This window comes from Erithacus rubecula (assembly GCF_903797595.1).
Source record: "Erithacus rubecula genome assembly, chromosome: 11".
NCBI lineage: Eukaryota > Metazoa > Chordata > Aves > Passeriformes > Muscicapidae > Erithacus > Erithacus rubecula.
The window spans coordinates 10,342,652-10,362,968 of record NC_136663.1 but is presented as its reverse complement, the minus strand read 5'-3'; the positions used below and the strand labels follow the sequence as shown (position 1 = coordinate 10,362,968).

Below are 20,317 nucleotides of genomic sequence, written 5' to 3'. Positions count from 1 at the left end.
AAAATCCCACTTCTCATGAGAAACATCTTTTCTCCTTCCATAAATGATCCAGCTCATTTGAGCCATCAGCTTGTTAAAGTATGATGGATTAATGCAGCAAAAGGTTGCTGAGGCTTTTAGCTATCTTCCTCTGGACATTTACTTCAAAAACCACCCTTGACCTGGCATACAGAGCAAATTTCACTCCTAGTCCTGAAGACTTGGCCAGGAGGATGCCTGTGAGACCAGATTACTGCTCTCTGCAGAAATGACAGGGGTCAGAGAAGTAACCACAGTCTAATTTCTAACAGCTGAAACCTTCGATGCAAGGAGCTGATACAAAAGCAGCTCTGTCTGTGTTTTACTTATTTTCCACTAAAAGCTGAAACAGAAACCAGAAAATTAAGGAAAACTGAGTCCTTGCTACTGTGTTTAGACATCATCTCCTCTTGGCTACCCTCCAGAATATTTTTTTGGACAAGTCCCAGAGGTAATGCAATGTAGGAGAGAGGGAGTTAATGCACACTGGGGTCTATTTTTAGTGATTACAGTAAGGCTGAAATCTGTTCCCTCCCTCCAGTCCATCCTCAGCCAAATAAAAAGGCCCCAGAGAAGCTGCTGAAGCTGTACTGAGCAGGCTGTGCCTCTCTCTGCTGGGGTGCTCAGGTGCTCACCTTCCCTGCCTGAGCCAGCACTGGGTGCCCCTGCAAGGACAGTCAGCAGAGCAGGTTCCTCTGTGCTGGGTGATTTCAGGCTGCTTGCTTCCCTGCCTGGGTGCACAGCACATGGTGTGCTGGGAATCTACTCCCTCCACAGCTTCTCCTGCTCCCCTCAGCCACTAATGACAGAAACATCATCTTTCACAGAGTGCCACACCACAGGGAGCACAGAGGCCATTTCTCTTCCCATTCTTCAGGAGTGTTTCTGTTCTGCAGTTTCTGTAACTATAGGGAGCACTTCAGTGAGACACAGGGTATTTGCTCCCCTACATTTCACCATCACCATCTGGATTTGCTGCTCTTGCCATGTGTCCCACTGATGTGACAGTCACCTCCCCTGCTGGGCTGTGCAGCTGGTGTCCCTGGAGCTTGGCATCCCTTGAAGGGGAGGAGAGGGTGGCACAGGGGAGCTTGAGGCAGGTACCAATCTCACAGTGCTGTTCTTGAGCAAACTGGAGTCACTCTGTATCCTTACACCACTGCTCCACCATATCCCATGGTTTCCATATCCAATCTTTCTGTAATTTACACCATTGTGAAACCAGAGTAAGTTTGCTGCTGCAGAGGAGTCTGTCCAGCTTTACTCCAGCTTTAATGAAGTCTAAACACTATCCATGGGGGAAGAGAGGGAAAGAGAGAGAGAGGGAACATGTCATTGCTTGGATTGGCAGAATCTTTTCCAAACTGAATGTTTTCCACTGGCCTACAGTAGTTCAACAAATAATGACATTAATCCATTCCTTCCAAGTCTCCTTCTTCCATTCACCCCTTCCAGGCCTTTCTCCAGCAGGAATGGCCCTGCAGAGTGTCTGTGCAGCATCCAGCTCTCCCCAGCCATTGACACAGGTACAAGGGATGGGATGAGAGGAGGAATGATGGTGCCATCACCTGCACACCTCAGCTGGCACAGAACCTCAGCTGCCTTATTCCTTTCAGCTGGAGCTGAGGGAGTGTCAGGAGGTTTCTCATGGGCTGGGGGGCAGGAGGTGCTCCTGCTGCTGTGTGTTCCCAAGCTGGTGCCAAGCATGGCAGTGTAGGTGTTATGGACCCACTGCCAGGGGAATCTGGGCATGGTCCATCACAGGCTCCCAGCACAACTCTGAAATCTTTGTGTTTGCTCTCATTTGCCACAGGGCCACACACTGACTCCAGTATTACATTTGTAAAGAGCGACCAAGACCCCCCAGAGGACTCTGTATTACACAAAATGTTAAGAATTCCAGTTCTGCTTCCTTTCCCAGGAGTAATTTCCCTTAAGACAGGATTTTGCTGAGATGTCCTGGGTTGGTTATTCCCTTCCCACATCTGGGTGGGAAGCAGTGTGCCAGCAATCTGTCTGCCTAACAGCTGTAGTGAAGTGAGTTTTATGTGTATAGCATTAGCAGAACATTTTAGGATTCTCTAGGATGAAAACTATTGCCGTATAAACCTAACACCTTGCAGTAAAAACGATTCAGCCAAATGTGCTCTGAAGTGCAGTTCTAATCACCTCTGGGCCCCTCTCTCTGCATGCAGTATCTGTGATCTTCCTCAGCAGCACCCTCATGAAGATTTGTGACTTTCCACCAGGGCAGGTCTTCAAGGAGATCAAAAGCTACTCAAATTTATACCTAAACGAACTTAATTTATTCTGTTTTTCTTGTGTAGATGTTACTTGCACCTCTTGGTTGGCTCAGTCAGAACTGCATTAATGTACAGGGAAGGTGGACTGTGAAAGGGAGCCACAGGGAACCCAGTGCTTGTGAAAGAATCAGCTTCATGTCTTTCATAGCCTGTCAGCCCCCCACTTTTCACTGACTCATGAAATTAAAATTGGGAAAGGCTGACAACACAGGGGTCCCCTCCACCCCTCTGCCATGCTGGTGAGAGTCTCTGGTATTTGCTGTGTCCTGGTGGGGGAGGGATCACAGTTATCACTGCTGGTGATACTCAGGGAGCTCCTCTCTGCTGTGTCCCACCATTGCCAGGCTGCTTTTTCATTTCCTCAGTGGACTTTGTATTTTGAGCTTCCACTGCTGCTTTCTCCACTCCTCTGGCTTCACAGGCAGGATGTTGGGTTTCCCCCTGTGACAACTGCCCATTCTCTCCTGCTGGGCTGCCCTCCTTGTGGGCCTCTTCCCCCTGCATGACATTTCCTTCTTTCTTCAATAAGTTGGGGTCTGGCTCATGTGGAGAGCTCTGTGGGGAAGACAAATATTTACTCTTGGAGTCACAGTCTCTCACTGCTGGGCCATGCAGGGAGAAAGGTCTGTGAATAAAACCTTGCTGTTTACAAATAATATTTTGGATGGGGTGCAGCATCTACCTGAGCTGGCTCAGCTGCACCATGGCTTATGCATGATCTTATTTTAAAATACCTTTTAAAGACCTGAATGATATTTTGAAAGCAGACAAGAGCTGATTAGAGGAATGACATAAAAAAGAGAGAAAAAAGAAAAGAAAAGCATCAAGGTTCTCAGATTGATTTAGTTATATTGATTTTAATGAGGGTTTATTTAACATTTCCACTCAAAGACATAGATTGCTTCAGATAGCTTTTGAGAGGCTTTCGAGTATTTTCCTGTTGTCCCACTTTGATGACCCCATCTCATTTCACAAACTCTGATTCTTCCATGTCACTCAACATCAGCTCAGTCCTTTTGGCACAAACAGCCCCATTGCAGACTGGGAAACCTGGGAATCAAATCCACCAGATGTTCACCCCCAAAGGTTTTAATGGGCAGGATTTTAATGGGAAGCTATCTCTGGAGAGGTGGTGAGTCTGCAAACATCCCCACCAGCTGCACAGGAGTCTGGGCCACTCCATCTCCATCCACCTCATTTTGGGCAGAAGGGGAGGTTTGCTGTGTGTGGCCTCCCTCTGCCATCCCACCTTTCTTCTCTCTTCACACAGAGGGCTGCAGTTTGTCACACCGAAGTGTCACCTGTGGCTCTGCCCCTCCCAGAAGAATTCTGTGTCCCTCAAACCCTGCTCAAAGAGGTCACCTTGGCAGCCTGTGCCTGACATCCACCCAACCATCCATCCATCCATCCATCATCCATCCATCATCCATCCATCCATCCATCCATCCATCCATCCATCCATCCATCCATCCATCCATCCATCCATCCATCCATCCATCCATCCATCCATCCATCCATCACCCATCCATCCATCCATCCATCCATCCATCCATCCATCCATCCATCATCCATCCATCCATCCATCCATCCATCCATCCATCCATCCATCCATCCATCCTTCCATCCATCCATCCATCCATCCATCCATCCATCCATCCATCCATCCATCCATCCATCCATCCCTGTGACCTCCTGGAGCTGCAGCCAGGCTCTGGCTGTGCGAGCACACGCTCTACACTTGACCCATCATTTTGGCAATGTCACCCTCTTCGGTCCAATTACAGCAGTCATGAATTGGACCCTGTTCATGCTCTGAAACTGCCACAGCTTACAGCTACAGCTCAGACAGTTACACAATGAAACCATTCACACGTCTCGTTAACTCCGGACTATGCATCCAAAATAACTGTCATATGAGTCTCTGATTAAATTTTCCCAGTTTATATCATTTATAGGTACCTTCCTGTTCATAACAGCAGCTCCAGTTATGTAAAACCTTTTGTCTGACAGTGGTATGTAGAGCACAATATAATAATTCTTTAGGGTTATTAATTGTTGTCTTCCCAAATAATATAGGCCATGGAAGTATTTTAAATCCAAGCTCAATGTGACAGGCATGGAGCCAACTCCTTCAAGACACCAGTGTGCCTTTCTGTATTTTATACTTCTTGAACTTTATTTTTATTATTTTTTAATTTACAACAGCAGTCAAGTCCAAGTTTCCAAGTAAGCAAAGTGTGAAGGCACTTGGAATTCAATAAGGTTTATACTGTTGTCTACACATGGGAAGACACAAGGATCTTCTGCTTATGTGATTTATAGGATTGTATTTCTCTGCTGAGTGCCAACAGCAAACCTTATGTTGCATTTGTGTGTGCTCTTGTATTAAGGCTTTTATAACAGATGCAGCACAGGGGTTTCTGTGTATCACAAAGCACTTGCAAACTAAAGCACATGTGCAAAGCTTCAGGAGGCACAATGGAGGGATGATTGCAGAGATGGCTTTGGGGAGTTAGTTTCGGTTTGTGCTGCAGTAGAGAAGCAAGGGCAAATTCTGGAACACAAAACCCTGTCCAAAACAGGCAGAGGTACAGTAAGTCCCATGAAATGAAGCAGAGAGGACAGACAATGACAAAAAAAAAAAAAAAAAAAAAAAAAAAAAAAAAAAAAAAAAAAGCTGTCAAGGCTGTTATTAATAATGGTGTGCAGCAGAAAGAGAAATGGACAAGGCTGTGCCAGGGCAACTTTGCTGGATGCTGCAGAGGAGGATATGAGATGACCTTGGCAGTCTGTGTGAGGATACAAGAGCAGGTCATGCACTTCGAGCAACCCTGCAAGCAAAGCTTTGCTGGCAATCCCTTTGTGCTTCTGCAGAGGCAATGTCAAGAGGAAATCATTGAGAAAAATGAGGCTGTCATCAGCAAGATATGAGATGGACAATCATTGGAGAAATGTCAGGATAGAGGGCTGCTAGGACAGAGGACATTCCAGCTCCTTGAGATTGTAATTCATGAAATAACAACAACAGCCAGCGTTTGATCACAGGTCAGATGTCTGGGAGAAAGTGATAGCTGCTCCCAGGTCCTGAGCCAACAGAAATATTGCTAGAAGGAAGTAAAAGTTAAAGTGCTCAGGAAGAAAAATTAAAGACCTGTTCACCTGTGCTGCCCCAAGTTGTCAGCAACTCATGCAGAGCAGTACAGCAGAGACAGGCCCAAACAGACAGTGGGACAGCTGTGGGAAGCAGATTTGTAAACCACCAGCAAAGAAACAGGTAAAAAAAACCTGGAGCAGATGCAGTGGCATCCCCAGCAGCCACCTTGTGTTCTCTCCATCCATATTCTACACTGTTGCAATGTGCTGCATCTTGCTAGACCAAGATTAATAATTCACAGAGAAAATTCCTCCTTGGTAACTCATCCTTTCTCTCTGCCCAAACTCAGACTAGTTTTATATAACACTGATGATGGATTTTTTCCTAGAAGGAGAGTCTCAAATATGGTGCAGAATTAATATTGCAGCACATCTTTTTGTTTGGTATTAATTTCCTGACATTTACTGACATTCCCAAACCACTCTCACACCTTCTTGAATAAAAAAAGGTGTTGGGTAGATGGAGGCATTCTATGGAATTCAGGTACAGATTTAGGTCTAAATCATGAAGTACTTAACTAATGAATGTGATATATTCAATTAACTTGTACTTTTGTACATGAGGCAAAACCCAAAGCCCTTTAATAAAGGTATGTAGTACTTTTCCATCTGATTCAAAGCTCTCTATCTCAATAAGGTACACAGCTGAAGGAGTCACCTGTGTTTGATTTGGAATTATAAAGTTTGTCCATGATTAAATATGAAAGCAAGTCTACAAATGAAACAGAGAGGGCTTGAAACCTAGGTCTGCTTGTAAAGTGCATGTTGGAAAGCCATTTTGGACAGCATTTTAAATTTTGCTCTTATCTTGTTGCCAAATCATCAGAGTTTTCAAGAGAAAAAAAAAGCTTCAGATGAACCTATTTACGTAGGAAAAGGTTTTTCAAAACAACTGCACAGGAGCCAGGATCAACATCTGAACACGGGCTGAGTTGTTATATTTTTAGAATTATTCCTTTCATTAAATGCATGAGGGATATCTCAGGCATCTTGGGGCCTGATTCAGAGTTGTAACATCCTAAACCAGTAATTGCAATGCTGGGTGAAAAATCCTCTTTTTATATATGCAAAGCTTCCAAACCCAGCTCCTTTCCAGCCCCGTGCAGGCAAGCCCACCTTGTGCACAGGCCTGATGGCTGTAGCAGCAGCACTGCTGGATGTTATGGTCCAAATCTTCTGCAGGAACAAGACTCACAACAAAGGGACCAGCAAACTTCTTTCCATCTGGTTGCTGCTCTGGCAATGAGCAGGCTTATAAAACTAAAAGAGGGTGTTTAAGCAACTGCACGGAATGCTGGAGAGATACACAGGATTAAGAGTCTTGTGTGTGCCAACTCTTTGAGCTCTTTGCTGCAATTACCTAAAACAGACTGTCAGGGTGAGGGAAAGCCAAATGTTTGTGAACAAAGAAAGTGTGGCTCCAGGCAGGGAGACAGTGGAGTGGTGGCAGTCTGGTCCTAAAGTGAGTGGGTGCCTACAGAGAAAACCCTGCAAGAAGGGCAGCAGAATGGGGCTGCAGGGTGTCAGAACAAAGAACTTTCTTCTCGCTGTTTTAAAAGTGATTTTTAATGGGGGAAAAAAAAAAATCTGGACCAGAACATGCAACAGTGTGAAATAAAACATTTTGTTTGACTTTCTTCTCTCTCCAGTCACTCATATACTTTCTGCATTCTTTCCTTTGCAGGGCCTCCATTACCACTGCAAGTGCAGGGATGTTGCTGACTTGCAAGCAATGTGGAATTAGGTACAGCACTTCTGCAAATGGATCATCTGAGATGCATTGTTCAGAAAATGCACCCAGGGAGCTGAGCATCTTATCCCTGTGATTTGGGGCAGAGGTGTCCCCAGCTCTAAACTTCTGCAGTTACCAGTGGCAGCTCTGGGACTGAGAGAGGTTGAGAAGGTTTAAGTAGCTCTCCAATAACATCACCACTGCTCCCAGAGGAGTGCTGATAAACTTTTCTTTGCAAAAGGCTTTATCTGGACCTGAGACCTTTGTTTTGCACAGGCAAATGGTTACAGCACATACCCTTCCCACTGCAGATATTCCTTCTGGGTGTTGGGTTCTCCTGTTGTGAATATCCTCCCCAGCATGCCAGCCTGGCAGGCAGAAGGCTGGAGGGACACCCAAACCTTTAAAACATTTTGTGCCAATTTGCAAGAAAGCAACAAAGACAATTGCTATGAAATCTTTGCCAGATGGGAAAGATCTTCACCAAGAAATCTAGTAATCTCTAGTCACATGGAAAAAAACCTCCTTTATGTGAAACTGTTGTAAACTGACTCCATAATCTGATCACTCGCCTGATGAGAGGCTGTTGAGCCGTTTCTGATCCTGGACACGGCAGTATAAACAAGGCATGATTTGATCAAAGTCACTGGAGCAGCAGAGGGGGATGCACAGCATGACCGTGAGGAACATCTGGCTTGAAGCAGTAACAGTATCTCTGGACCAAGTGGATTTCAAGCATCTCACATTTGCAGCTATTTTAGTCTATGAGAAGATAGGCAATGTCTCTGGAGATATTCTCGAAATGTCTGAAAGAAATAAAGCCACAATGCTTTGTGAGAGACCCTACTGAGAACTGTGCTGTACACACAGACTTTGGAGCAGCAGAGCCCAGAAAATCTCACAGTAAAGCACCTAGCCAAATCCAGGGCTTGGTCATTCCCCCTCACTCAGGAACAGCTGATTTCAGCCAAATTAATTGTGTTAATATGAAAAACTTCTTGGTGACAGGTGTTCAACACTGAGATCATTTAAAATGCCAACTAAGATATTTTTTTTCATGTGTCACCAATCTGCTTTGCCAAGTGTCTCGTCACAAGAAAGCAATAAAAATTCATGCAAGGAAAATGAGTAGCATTTTTGGCAGGGCAGGGCATTGAAGCATTGGAAGAGAGAAATCTTGGAGAAATCGAGACAAACACACAGCTGGGAGCTGAGAAAGCTTCGCCAGCCACTCACTGTGCCCATCCCAGGTTATTTATTCGCAGATTTCCCGGGGTAAGAAAGGCGAGGGGGGTGGAGAATCAGCAAAAATGAGCTCCAAGCAGCAGCCTCGCAGGGAGACAAAACCAAGCATCCTTTGAATAAGCGCGGGGATGCGGGGCAGCGGGAGGAGGTGCGGGGCGAAGCGGGAGGAAAGGCAGCGGCAGCAGCCTGCCACTGACATCACCGCGGGACGATTTACATTTCCCGACGTCACCGAGCAGCCCCGGCGGCCGCGGGCAGCGGGGATGCTCCGAGCAGCCCCGGCCGCTGTCGCGCCCCCTCCGCGCCCCCGGCTGGCTGCGGGGGGGCCGGGCCGGGCCGGGGCGCGGGCGGGGCGGCGGAGCGGGGCCCTTTAAGAGGTGCCGGCGGCGGGAGGCGGCACAGGCTAGGCGTGCATGGAGCCACAGCCCCGCCGCCACCGCAGCCGAGCCCCCCGAACCCGCGGCACCGAGCGCCGCTCCCACTGACGGATCCTTTCACACCGAGACCCATCGCACGGAGCGCCGCCATCCCGCCGCGCCGGGACCCGCTTGCACGGAGCGCACTCCAGCCGGACCGGAAGCGCGCCCGAACCGCGCTGCCCCCGGTGCGGTGCGGTGCGGCGCGGCGGGCATGGCACCGGGGAGCCGGCCCGGGGGGACGCTGCTGCTGCTGCTGCCGCTGCTGCTGGCGGTGCCGGCGGCGGGCGGCGGGTGCGCGGCGGAGGGCGGCCCGCTGGAGCCCTTCGATGCGCTGTACGCCAGCGGCGTGGAGGCGTTCCACGGCGGGGACTTCGCGGGCGCGGCGCGCTGCCTGGAGCGGGCGCTGCGCAGCCGGCGGGAGCTGCGGGCGGCGCGGCTGCGGTGCCGCCGGCGGTGCCGAGCGCAGGTGCGGCTGGCGGAGCCGGGCCCGGGGCCCGCCGGGGACCTGCGGTTCTTCGGCTCGGTGCTGCGGCGCGCAGACTGCGTGCGGCGCTGCGAGGAGCCGCGCCTGGGCGCCGTGTCCCGCCACCGCGCCGCCGAGGAGGTGCGCTCCGACTTCCAGCGCAGGGTGCCCTACAGCTACCTGCAGCGCGCATACATCCAGGTGAGCACCGCCCGCCCCGCCCGGCCCTCCTGTCCGCCCTCTCCAGAGGGGTACCCGCGCTTCCACACCCCCGAGCATCCCTGGCGTGCCCCCTCTGCCGTCTCTCCCAAGCTGTCCAGGTATGGTCCCCCTCAACCTTCTCACTGGTGTGTGCGGTCAGTGGTCACAGCCTTTTCCCGAAATACACAGTCCTGGATGGCAACGTAGATTCTCTCCAGCTTTGGCTCAGCTGGCTTTTCCTGTCTTGTTTTGGGTGTTTTGTCTATTTGCTTTGGGGAAATGATGTTTTTGGTTTAGTGTAACATAGTATAATTGTGAAAAGTGCCCGACTTCAGTTTGCAGAGAAAAACCCCCAGAAACCCCTCAGTAACCCCCCAACGCCCTCTGCCAGAGATGTTTCTCTTTCAGACAAGCTGAACTGATTCCATGTTTCAGGAGCTGGGACTGTACGTGAAGCTGGAAGATACATAACCTGTGTTCCAGGGACCTGATGCTCATTATCCTGATATGATGTGAAATACTTTGCAGCATTTCTGCAAACTAACAGTGTGCAGTCAATACTTAGCAGCCACTGACATCCTGAGTATCATCCTCTTATCCCAGTAACTTCTGCCTTATAACTGATGCCTTCCCTGACAAAAGTGGTGTTACTCTTTGAACTTCCTTGCCAAAAAGAAGAAAAATATCCCAGGAAGAAAAATCACACTACGACAGTTAATGGTATTTTTCTTATTCATTCAAGACTTGTGCTCTGTCAAGCTAGCTACCTGTAGTAAATCTTCCTGTTCATGACTACTAAGGACAGAAACTCTGGGAATTTCATTTAATGCCAAGCGGAATGTTTAAAGCATTTCTGGAACATCTCTCTGCCCTTATTTGAGCTCATTCATAACCTTTTAGTTGCTATAGGCAACTTCATAGGTGAAGACCTGCATAGTAGAGCACAGGGAGGGTGATTCTGCTGAAATCCATTTCCAGATGGAGATGCAAATATCTTTCCTAGGCAGTGCTGGTGCCTGTGGTGCAGTGCTTACACAGCAACACATTAAGGAGGAAAACCATCAGCACTCTGAAACCTTGTGAAAAATCATAGCTACATTGCTTTTTCCATGCTTGCTTTTTTTTTGTCATTGCCTTAATGTCAGTTTTACAAGTCAGGGACTAGAATTGCATTGGCTTAAACTCTAGTGGCCATGTGATGCATAGAGTTCCTGAAGGAAATGCTGGGGGTGAACTGGAATTTGGCTTGTGTGCAATGCCAGTGCAGCTGATGGTCCTTATTATAAAGGATATTCTATGTAGTGTCAGCATCTGTGGGAAGTGACACAAAATTCATCTTGCTAAAAAATTAAGTGATTTCTTAATCTGATTTCAAAGCCTTTTTTTAGACTTGCTGATGTCAAACTCACTGAAAAACTTTCCTCTAAATTAAGTAATAGGGTTTTTGTCTTCCACTTCAGTAAAATTGATATATAAAACCCCAGAAGATTTTGGGGTATGGACTGTTCTTGCACGTATGCTTCTACTGAGACTGAGGTTATTTTCCTCATTTAAAATGGCATTCTAAGCTTGTCAAAGCAGTGTGTTGCAAACAACCCTTTTAAAATTTATTTTATGTGTGACTCATCTTAATTTGTTTTTGCAACATCTGGGGATTTTATGTTTGTGATAGCACTGATCTCACTGCTCTCAGATGGTAGTGGATGTTCTTGTTATCTGCATGGGTGTCTGGGTATTGGGCATTGGAGCCAAGGGAAGATACTCTGACTAGACTTGTTCATGTTTTAATAGTTTTTCTTTAACCCTTTCTGATGCTCTTGGGTTTCATAAGCAGCACTCTGACCAGCCTCATCCCTCACAGCACCCTGCAGTGGTTTGTGCACATCCTCACCTGGTTGCTGCCTGTACCTGAGCTCTGCTCCCAGGATTGCCCTTCTGCTCTGGCTCAACAAGTCGTGCACAGGAGAAAATACCCACATGGGATTTGCCTGCACTTGCACCAAACACGAGGTCTAATGTCCGTACACTTGGATGTGAACCATCCCCTCATGCCAAGGCTAAGTGCCAAGGCTTGGCATGTTCCCTGAGGGTTGGGATGCATCAGCTCTGCGCCTTCTGTGTTGACTGTGGCTGCAGCATCTGCTCAGTGCTGTGCCTGCAAAGGGGAGCTGCAAAGCAGGACTTGTACAGACCCCTGCTTGCTGTGGGTGCACAGACAGGCTGCACAGCTCTGGGGGGGCCATTTCACCCTTGTGTTTTGCTTCTTGAAACCAAAGTGGAAATGGGATGAGGTTAAATGCCCTGCTGTGTATCCAGCTCCTCCCTGGGCTGCATGATGCAGCCAGGATGCTGGGCACTTGTACAGAGCATGGGAGGATGGCAGGGTTTGGTGCCATTGTGGTTTGAGAGAAATGAGCAGCCTGGAATGTGCTTCCCACCTCCCACTCTTGCTGACCTCGTGCTTGTTTGTTTCTCAGGAGGGGAGAAACACATCCCGTCAGGAGGGAGTGACAGGGCAAGGAACAGATGAAAAAAATCGAAGGGTTTGGCTCTTGTGCAGCGCTTTGAAAAACGGTGCTGAATATACATGAACTAATCCTTGCAACACTCCTGTGGGGTAGGAAAAGCAAAGGCTTTCAGTCCTGCTGGACAGATGCTCAGCCAAACGTTGGCCAGTGCTGTGTGTGCCTCTGCTGCTTTGGGAGCAGCAGAGCCACCTGGATGCCCTGGGAGCAGGCGGGGCTCCCCACTGCCCCTGTGCCCTGGGAACAGATTGGGCTCTCCCACTGGTGTCTCACTGCAAAGCAAGCACCAGCACAGACTGGCCCAGCTGTGATTATATGAATGACACTCTGCAGTGAATTGGTGGAAAACTGGAAGTTTTGGACTTTTTTGCTCTGTTTTTTTTGTGTATGACTTTTTAAGCTGGACAATAGCAACAGCTGCACTAGGCTGCGTTGCTCCTGCTTCTAAACAGATGCTCAAGATATTCTTGCATAGAGCACTGTAAAGGGGCAGGGAGGTGATCATGTGTATTGGTGAGACACCAGTGCTATCCCTCTATAAAAACATGTTCTATCAACCTCTGATGTGATTATCCCCATCATCCTATCAATTATTTCCTAATTTGTCTGCACTTTAATGAAACAGAAACAGTGGTCTTCTATTCTTAGTATTCTAAGACCACTTTTCTACTTCACAGATATGATCTGAATGTTTCTGGTGACTCTAGCATGATGTGAGGGGAGGCTGTGGTGCAGTGCAGGAATGGGACAGCTTGTGGATTCAGCTGAAGGTTTCTGTTGGCTTTGGGCTCGGATCAGGCTCCTGAGGTTGACTGCAGGCTCTACAGGCTGTAGACAGATTGCATTGAACAAGCAGCCCAAGTCTAAATGTTTTTGCAAGACTTCTTTGCAGCTTCTCAATATATATTTAAGTAAGAAGACTCCTCCTTTTCCTAGGATAGTTGGTGTTGTCAGGTAGTTTGGAAATACAGTGGATACATCTGGTTGAGGCAACAGTCGAGGTGTGGAAACAGAGGAGGAGGTGAAAACCTGCAATGCATGTAGTGGGCTCTCCAGCCCACAGTGAAAGGGTCTTCAATGAGTTTCTGCTGCCATGTCCCATGGACAGTTTACCAAATGCTGGTGAGTTTCAGCTCTGTGCTGGATGCTTGGTCTTTGTCAAAGAAATACCCTCCAGGCCTGGCAGGTGGGTGTGGTGGGATCTCTTTGCCCTCTTAAATATTTTATTAGTCATGTCCCCTTGCTTGCTGCTTTAGTCATCTTGTTTCTGAAAAACCTAGCCTGCAGGCCATGATGTTCCTAGCCCTGCTTTTTGGAGTTTTCCTAGCTCTTAGAGAGTGGAGGAGGAAGTGTACACGATGTACACTGTGCCAGCGTTTGCTGCTGCGAGCTGCTGACTCAGGGGCTGTGTTGGAGCTTGCCCTGGATGGTGTGCCATGAGCCCTGGGACAGAGCATTACTTCCAGTCCCCTGTCTAACTCCTGCAAGGCAGCTTGGTCCAAAAACAGCAAGCAACCTGGAAAAGTTGATCACTGTGTCAATTGCAGAACCAAACCTTGTTTCTCTTCTACCTTACTGACCCTCCCCTTGAGGTCCCTTTCCCTTGTCCCATCCTGTTCCCAGCCACAGCATTCCCTGGCCTGCTTGCTGGGCGGGTGGCTAAAGCCTGTTTTAATTTCCCCCAGATATTGGTGTGCTGTTGCTGGGCACTTCCTCCCAGTTTGTAAATACTGGTTTTGTCTCCCCACTTGCCTGAATGCCCTGCTGCACATCAGTGAAGCATGGCAGGAATCGTACGTATGTGGTCTGTAACCACCAGCCTTGGATCTAGATAAAAGAAGCCTTTTAGTCTGTGCTTGGGTTTAAAACAATAAATAAAACAAGTCTCCAGCATGTTGGACATTGCTTCTTTCTTAGTAATACCAGATTGTAGGTGGAGCAAAGGGAGCAAGAGTCAGGCTTATTCTGTCTATGGCTTGAGTTCCCCCTTGCCATGGATGAGATGTTCATTCTGTTACCATCATGACTTCATGTGTTGCAAGCATAAAACAATAATGTTTAGGTTTTCTGTGTTGTCGGAGAGGCTGTTTATTTGTTCTTTAAAGCCGTTTTTTTTTTAAAAAAAGTCTTGTCTGGGGAGAATTTCCTCTTTTATCTTCAGTGCTGGGTTTTCCACACTGCAGCAGATGGGGCAGTGCTGGAGGCACTGCTGGGAATGTGTCCTTGGGTCACACTGTGCTGTCCTTCCCACTCACACCAGCAAGATGTCTGAAATGCAACTAGCACAATAATCACTTGATAAAAGACCACAGGAGAGAAACAAAAGCGACAAGTGGGAGCCCAAACTTCAGAAGCACTTGTGATACAGATTATTGCTGACTCCAGTTCTGCCTTTGGAAACTCCCTATTTAGGGAATGCAGACCCAAGGGAGGAGAGTTGTTATGTAAACCTCGGCCTTTAACCTCTCCAGGGTGATTGTTCTGTCTTCTGCCAGTGCTTATGTGATCTCTCCACCAGCCACATTTGGGTGTCTGAGTGCCTCTACCAGCCCTCAGGATGGTTGTTGTGGCACCTCCACCAAATTCTTTCCACCTTGAATAACTCCTCACTGCTGCCCACCTCTGTGTGCTTCACAGGGCCAGAGACTTTTGTCTTTTGTGACAGAGACAAAATCATATGTGAATCCCATAGATAGAATCACCTGCCTAGGGATTGTGGAGTAAATTTGGATTCACACCCACATTGTTGCTTAGGGAATTTGCTTGTTTCACTCAAGGACTGTTTTTTTCCATGAACATTTAGTTCAGTTTTCTTTGTGCCACAATGCTGGATGGAGCTGAGCAGATAATGGGGTCCTGTCCTGGGCTGAGCCACAGCCTTTGGGGAAATGTGGCTTCACTTGCAGCATCTCATGAGCAGTGACACAGGATAATGTGTAAAATCTTGAACTTTGAAATCTCTGTGGGAGCAGCTGTTTCTCACCACAGGCACCACCTGTCCTACAAGGTCTGCCTGTGCAGTTGGTCTTGTTTTGGCAGGATTTATGTGACATCTCAGACAAAGACCTATAGTAAAACTGTCAGATAATCATTATTATTTGGGTTTTTACTATTAGTGGTGTTTATTTATCTTCAATCTTGAGAATGGTATTACTCAGATACAGGATAATAAACAGATCCCAGAATTAATCTCTTGAACATCTCTTTATTTAGATTTTCTGAGAAAGCATTCCTACTCCTCAGCAGAGGGTAATGTTAGTGCTCAGAAAGTTAAAATTATTTAGGACAAAAATAAACTCAGTTTTATAGGGAATGGAAAACTGTGTCTTGATTGTTGGGTCAGTGTCCTGGGTTTAGAGGAGGATATTTAGTCCTGCCCTAAGCCCAGGACACTGACCCAACTGCCCCTGCTCCTGTTCTTGCTGACCATTTCAGAAGAAATGCTTCTAAAATGTTAGAGTTGGAAGTATTGTCAGAGAGGGAAAGAGGTGACCCAATGGTTCAATTCTGCTGCCAGCAAATTTGGACTAGGTACATCTTTGTGGTGAAGGTGTCCCACTGTCTTCACAGGAGTCTCAGTCTTGACTTTTTGGACTTGGCCATGGGCTTGTGATGTACTAAAAATTAGACTAGGTGTAGTGATTTTCTGCTGCTTTTGAGTGTTTGGATTGGATTTTTTTTTTTTTTCTTTTAAGTAGAGCAAATCTAAAAGCAACACTAAGTTGTTTGCAGTTTGCAACATCATTCCAACTGGTAGTAAACTAGCACAGCACTGCCCAGCAATCAGGACCACAGCTGGTAACACATACTGGTCTTAGACCCACTAAGCTCATTTCATTCAGCCTAGTAATCATCCATTTGATGGCCAGGGCTGCTCTTTTTGTCTTGCCAAATTCCTCTTTCTCACTTCATGGCTGTGCAGTCATACCAGGGCTTCAAAATATACTTGCAGTGGGTCCCAGCCTGCTATATTTCTCAGTCTTTTGGAGCAAACAAGGTAAGCCTGAATTCCTCCTTACTTCTTGGCAGTCTTTGGTGATGTGGCTTGGATGATGGATGAGACAGGTGTGACTCACAGGGTTTGAGTGGATTTTTTGAGACCTTGATCTAAAGGTCTCCCTGTGCAGGATAATATTCCAAATGGAACAAAACTGGGCACCAATAGTGCAGGAGAGCTCAGACTCCTGCTGCTGGGATGGGACCCAGGAAGGAACCCTTGCTGTTTGTGCATCTGCTCAGATTTTTGTGGTTATTGCACCTTCCCCTGCTGGCTGCTCCTTGGCAGAGCCCTGCTGCTGAGCTGCCCTGTCCATGTGCCTTGGTGTGCTGGGATTTGTAAGTGCTTTTTGTGCTGCCTGTTAAATCTCATCCATACGTCCCAGAGCTCTGCTCTGGCTTCTGCAGAGCCCTTTTGTTGTCCTTGGCCCCAGGGATAACAAACAGCAGCTGATGAGGAGCTGCATGTGAATGAGCAGTGTGACTTAGCCCTGCTAAGCAGACTTTTGCCCAGTACTCCTCCAGTTGTGGCTGAGGTTTCAGCAAGGATTATTCTCATTTCCTTGTACAGCTGGTGACTTCATTGTGGATGGCACCAGCAGCCATCCTGTCAGTAGCTGACACGTTTACTGCCATCCTCCTGAGCACTGCTGGAGCCTTGCTAGCAGGGTTCTGGGCTCAAAGCACTGCTGGACGCCTGGAGCAAGGAAATGAGGGGTTATTATCTTAGTTTTTCCTTTGGAGGTAGTATGAATTAGTCATTGTGATTGGGTTTGTTCCCAAGGAGTGGGAACCCCTGTACTGTGCACAGGGCATATTTCCAGTGTGCATCTGGACTGAGGCAGGCTGAGTTTGGATAAATCGATGTGAACCCGGGGTGACCCAGCTCAGGGCCATGGAATTTCTCTGCCCCAGCACTGGGGAAACTGAGATCAGGACTTGCCAGTGCATTTCAGCAGTAATGGATGGCAGAAGGAGGGTGCAAACTTCCCTGGATGCTTTTGTTTCCAGCCAATGAATCTGCAGTAAGGCATTGACACTTTTATTTCTTGGCCATGAGCTGGTGATGACTAATGAAGGCAGGGGGTCTGCCTGTGGGTGGGTTCAGGCAGCAAAGAGCTGTTCCTCATCAGCCTGTACCTCCCAACCAGTCCTTCTCCTTTCCAGCACAAACTGGTCACATTCAACAGCCCCTCCAGGGCTGACGTCAAGGGTCAGGGATTTGGCCACCAAATAATTACAGCAACAAAAATAGCATCACTTCCCCACCCCTTCCTTCCCACATGATCCTGCTGAATCCCAACTCATAAATGTCCTTTTTTTTTCTTTCTTGGATGAGAAGCAAAGCCCACATGTATTAGCTGGAACATATGGCAGGGTTTGCTGCAGCCCATAAGTTGTGAAGGCCAAATACTCACTTATAGTTTCTTGTTCACTTAAAAAAAAAAAAAAAAGGAGGAAAAAAAACCTGAGAAAAGCATGTTCTTTCAGATTGGATGAAAGGCTGAGTCTGTGCTCGTGCTGGGGTTGGGAAGCAGATAGGTGTGGGACAGCACCCCAACTGTGCTTTTGTGACAGGGAACATGTCCTGTTGTGATGGGAACGTGTCCCCTCGCTGCATGGAGGTGCAGGCTGGCCATTGAGAGGTGGCCTGGTGGCATGGCCACTGTCCCCTGCTCCCTGCCCTGATGCTGTTTCTCATTCAGGCAGAGTTTGCAGACAGGTTGCTCAGGAGAATGTCACCAGCAGCAGGGCTGCAGAGCAGCCAGCAGGTTTTACATATGGGTTAGCCATGGGCAGGAGAAAGTTTTATTAAGGGTCATGGGAACATCTGTGACAAAGAAAATTTGTGATGTAGAGGAAAATGAAGTGACGTTGTCAGAAATGGACTGTCTGCAACACCAGAATTTGGTGCACCCAAATTAAAAAAAAAATCAGAAAAATAGCGAAAATGCTTTTAGACACCAACATGGTCCTTTTCACCATGGCTTTTCTAAAGTAGCTGCAGTGTGGCTTGATCTCACATCATATCCCTGCAGAAAGATGAGCCTGAGACTGTGCTGTGTCCTGTCAAAGTTAGAAGTGGGAGTACATAAATCCACAGAGCCTTCTGCCTGAAAAAAAAAAAAAAAACTTGGGCAAATCCTGCCTCAAGGTGTTGCAGGTAGGGCACTGCCTACACACACAGCTCTCTGAGGTCAGGGCTGGACTCCCTGGGTGCAGTGGGGAGATGTGCTGCAGTTCATTGCCCAGGGCTGTGGTACAACTTCCTTTGAAGCTGCAGCCAGCCATATTCCTTCCCAGGAAAGATCAGTGGGGTACAGAGAGAAAGAGCTTGGAAAATATCCTTCACAATATTTACCGAAGGTGTTGCTCTGACTGCCCAGGGACTGAAGCACAGTCTGTTGCTTCCCTTGCTTAGAAAGCTGCTTTTAAAGTGTTTTTTGCCAAGGTACTGCCTGTTCTAAGGTGTGTATTTATTCTGGGGCATCTGTGACCTGAATTACTCTGTGTCTTTGGAAGCAGATGAGAAACTGCAAAGTTTTGCTGAAATATTCTGAAAGGAAGAGCACTGACTTGTGGTACATTGCACTGTTCTGCTGCTAGGAAAACACTTGCCCATACAGGGCTGTCAGCTTCATCCAAAGGATCTGTGATGAAGCAAAATATTTTAGTGAAAGGGAGGAAAATGCTGTGTCTTATCTCCATTTTTCCTATTTATGGAGCTGCTGGTCTCTCTGTTGCAGGGGCTGAGAATGAACAGGAGTTTTCTTACCTGTGGGCAGCACTGATCCTGGGGATGTGTTTGCAGGCTGTTAACCAAGAGTTTGAGATGCACTGAGCTCCAGAGGTGGGTGAGGAAAGGCTGTCTTTGTAGAGGGAACTCGTGCTGCTTTGGGAGAGCTTTTACTGCTTGGGGATGCAGAGTCCTGATCTGTGCTGCTGGGAGCAGGGGCTGGGACAGGGTTTGCTGAGCCAGTGGTGCTGGTGCATGCTGTGATGTTAATTACCCTGGTGCATCCTGTGCTGTTAATTACCCTGGTGCATCCAGCACCAGAGTGTAGGCACTGCAGGGGGCTGCTCTGACTGCAGATCCCCCTGTGGGCTGCTGGGGAAGCTGGTCACCACTGCTCCCTTTGCTTTACATATTGGTGTCCTTTGGCAGATGGTGGTTCCTTGGTTGCAGCCCTGCTCCATTTTCTTTAACATGAGTGTTGCAACCCTGGTACCCAGGTGTACCTGATACCCAGGTGGCTCTGCTGCTTCTCTGGAGTTTCCTCAGCAGCTACTATGGTTCACTGGGGTGCTGCTCAGTAAAACTTGGTTTCAGCTTGGATCCTGTTGCAAGGCAGGCAAATAGCAAATAAACACCATGTGCCACTGCTTTGCACAGGACAAGGCTTGCAGCTCCCATGGCTGGGATCTGCAGGACAGTTTCAGTTTTGGCAGATGGACTCTTCTGTGTGATAGCTGAAGCTCTGGGAGTTCTGGACTAGGCTATGATTCTTTGGATGTTGCCAAACTAGATCTGAGCTTAACAAAAGACATTTTCCATCTTGAGAGACTCATTCCAACCTGATTACAGTTTGGGTTGTTCAGCAAAATGACTTTTGCACTGTATCACAAGGCTCCCCACAGAGGCGTTTTTAACTTCCAGATCACTGTTTCTTTAATCACTGTGCTTCTGTTTTCCAAATATATGTTTGGATCCTTGCTGTGAACCTGCTAGATGACAGACTCCTAAATAAACATATTTAGCTTCTAATCCTTTTGAATCAAACCAAACCAGGTAGAGAGGACCAATTATAACCATTCATCTGACTTTCTTTTTGAAATCACAGCACTTGAAGCTGTCAGTGAGTTGCCAGCATCAGTACACTCAGCTATCTTGAAAAGCACAGTATGGAAGCCACAGTGTCCTTCATGATGCTTTTTGAGAAGTACTAGATAGCAAAGGTTGTCATGTTTCAGGGTATTGTTTACATCCTGTCCCTTTGCTGCTGTTTTACGTGGTGGATGTTCAGCTCAGTTCCTGAGTGCTGAGCCCGGCTCAGAAAGGGTTCCAGTCCCTTTGGGATCTTCTGTGCTGCTCTTTGGGGTTGCTTTGATGTTGCAGCCAACCTGTGCTGAATAACAAAGTCCTGCTAAGTAGGATTGCCAGTTGAGCTCTTGCATGCTGTAGGTGTGTGTCACTGGCTCTTCTCATGGGCACCGATTGTGCTTGGAGCTGGGGAGATGAACAGGAAAACTCTCCTGGTGTT

General features: G+C 47.6%; 1 protein-coding gene across 1 annotated transcript in view; it reads left to right on the top strand.

The window, feature by feature from the left end:
* The first annotated feature begins 9,048 nt into the window (after positions 1 to 9,048).
* P3H2 (prolyl 3-hydroxylase 2) overlaps positions 9,049 to 20,317 on the top strand; it is a 62,038-nt gene continuing 50,769 nt past the window's right edge. The window contains exon 1 of the mRNA XM_079315057.1: positions 9,049 to 9,534. Coding sequence (XP_079171183.1) covers positions 9,082 to 9,534 — 453 coding nt within the window. The 5' untranslated portion in view covers positions 9,049 to 9,081. The remainder of the gene's footprint in view (positions 9,535 to 20,317) is intronic.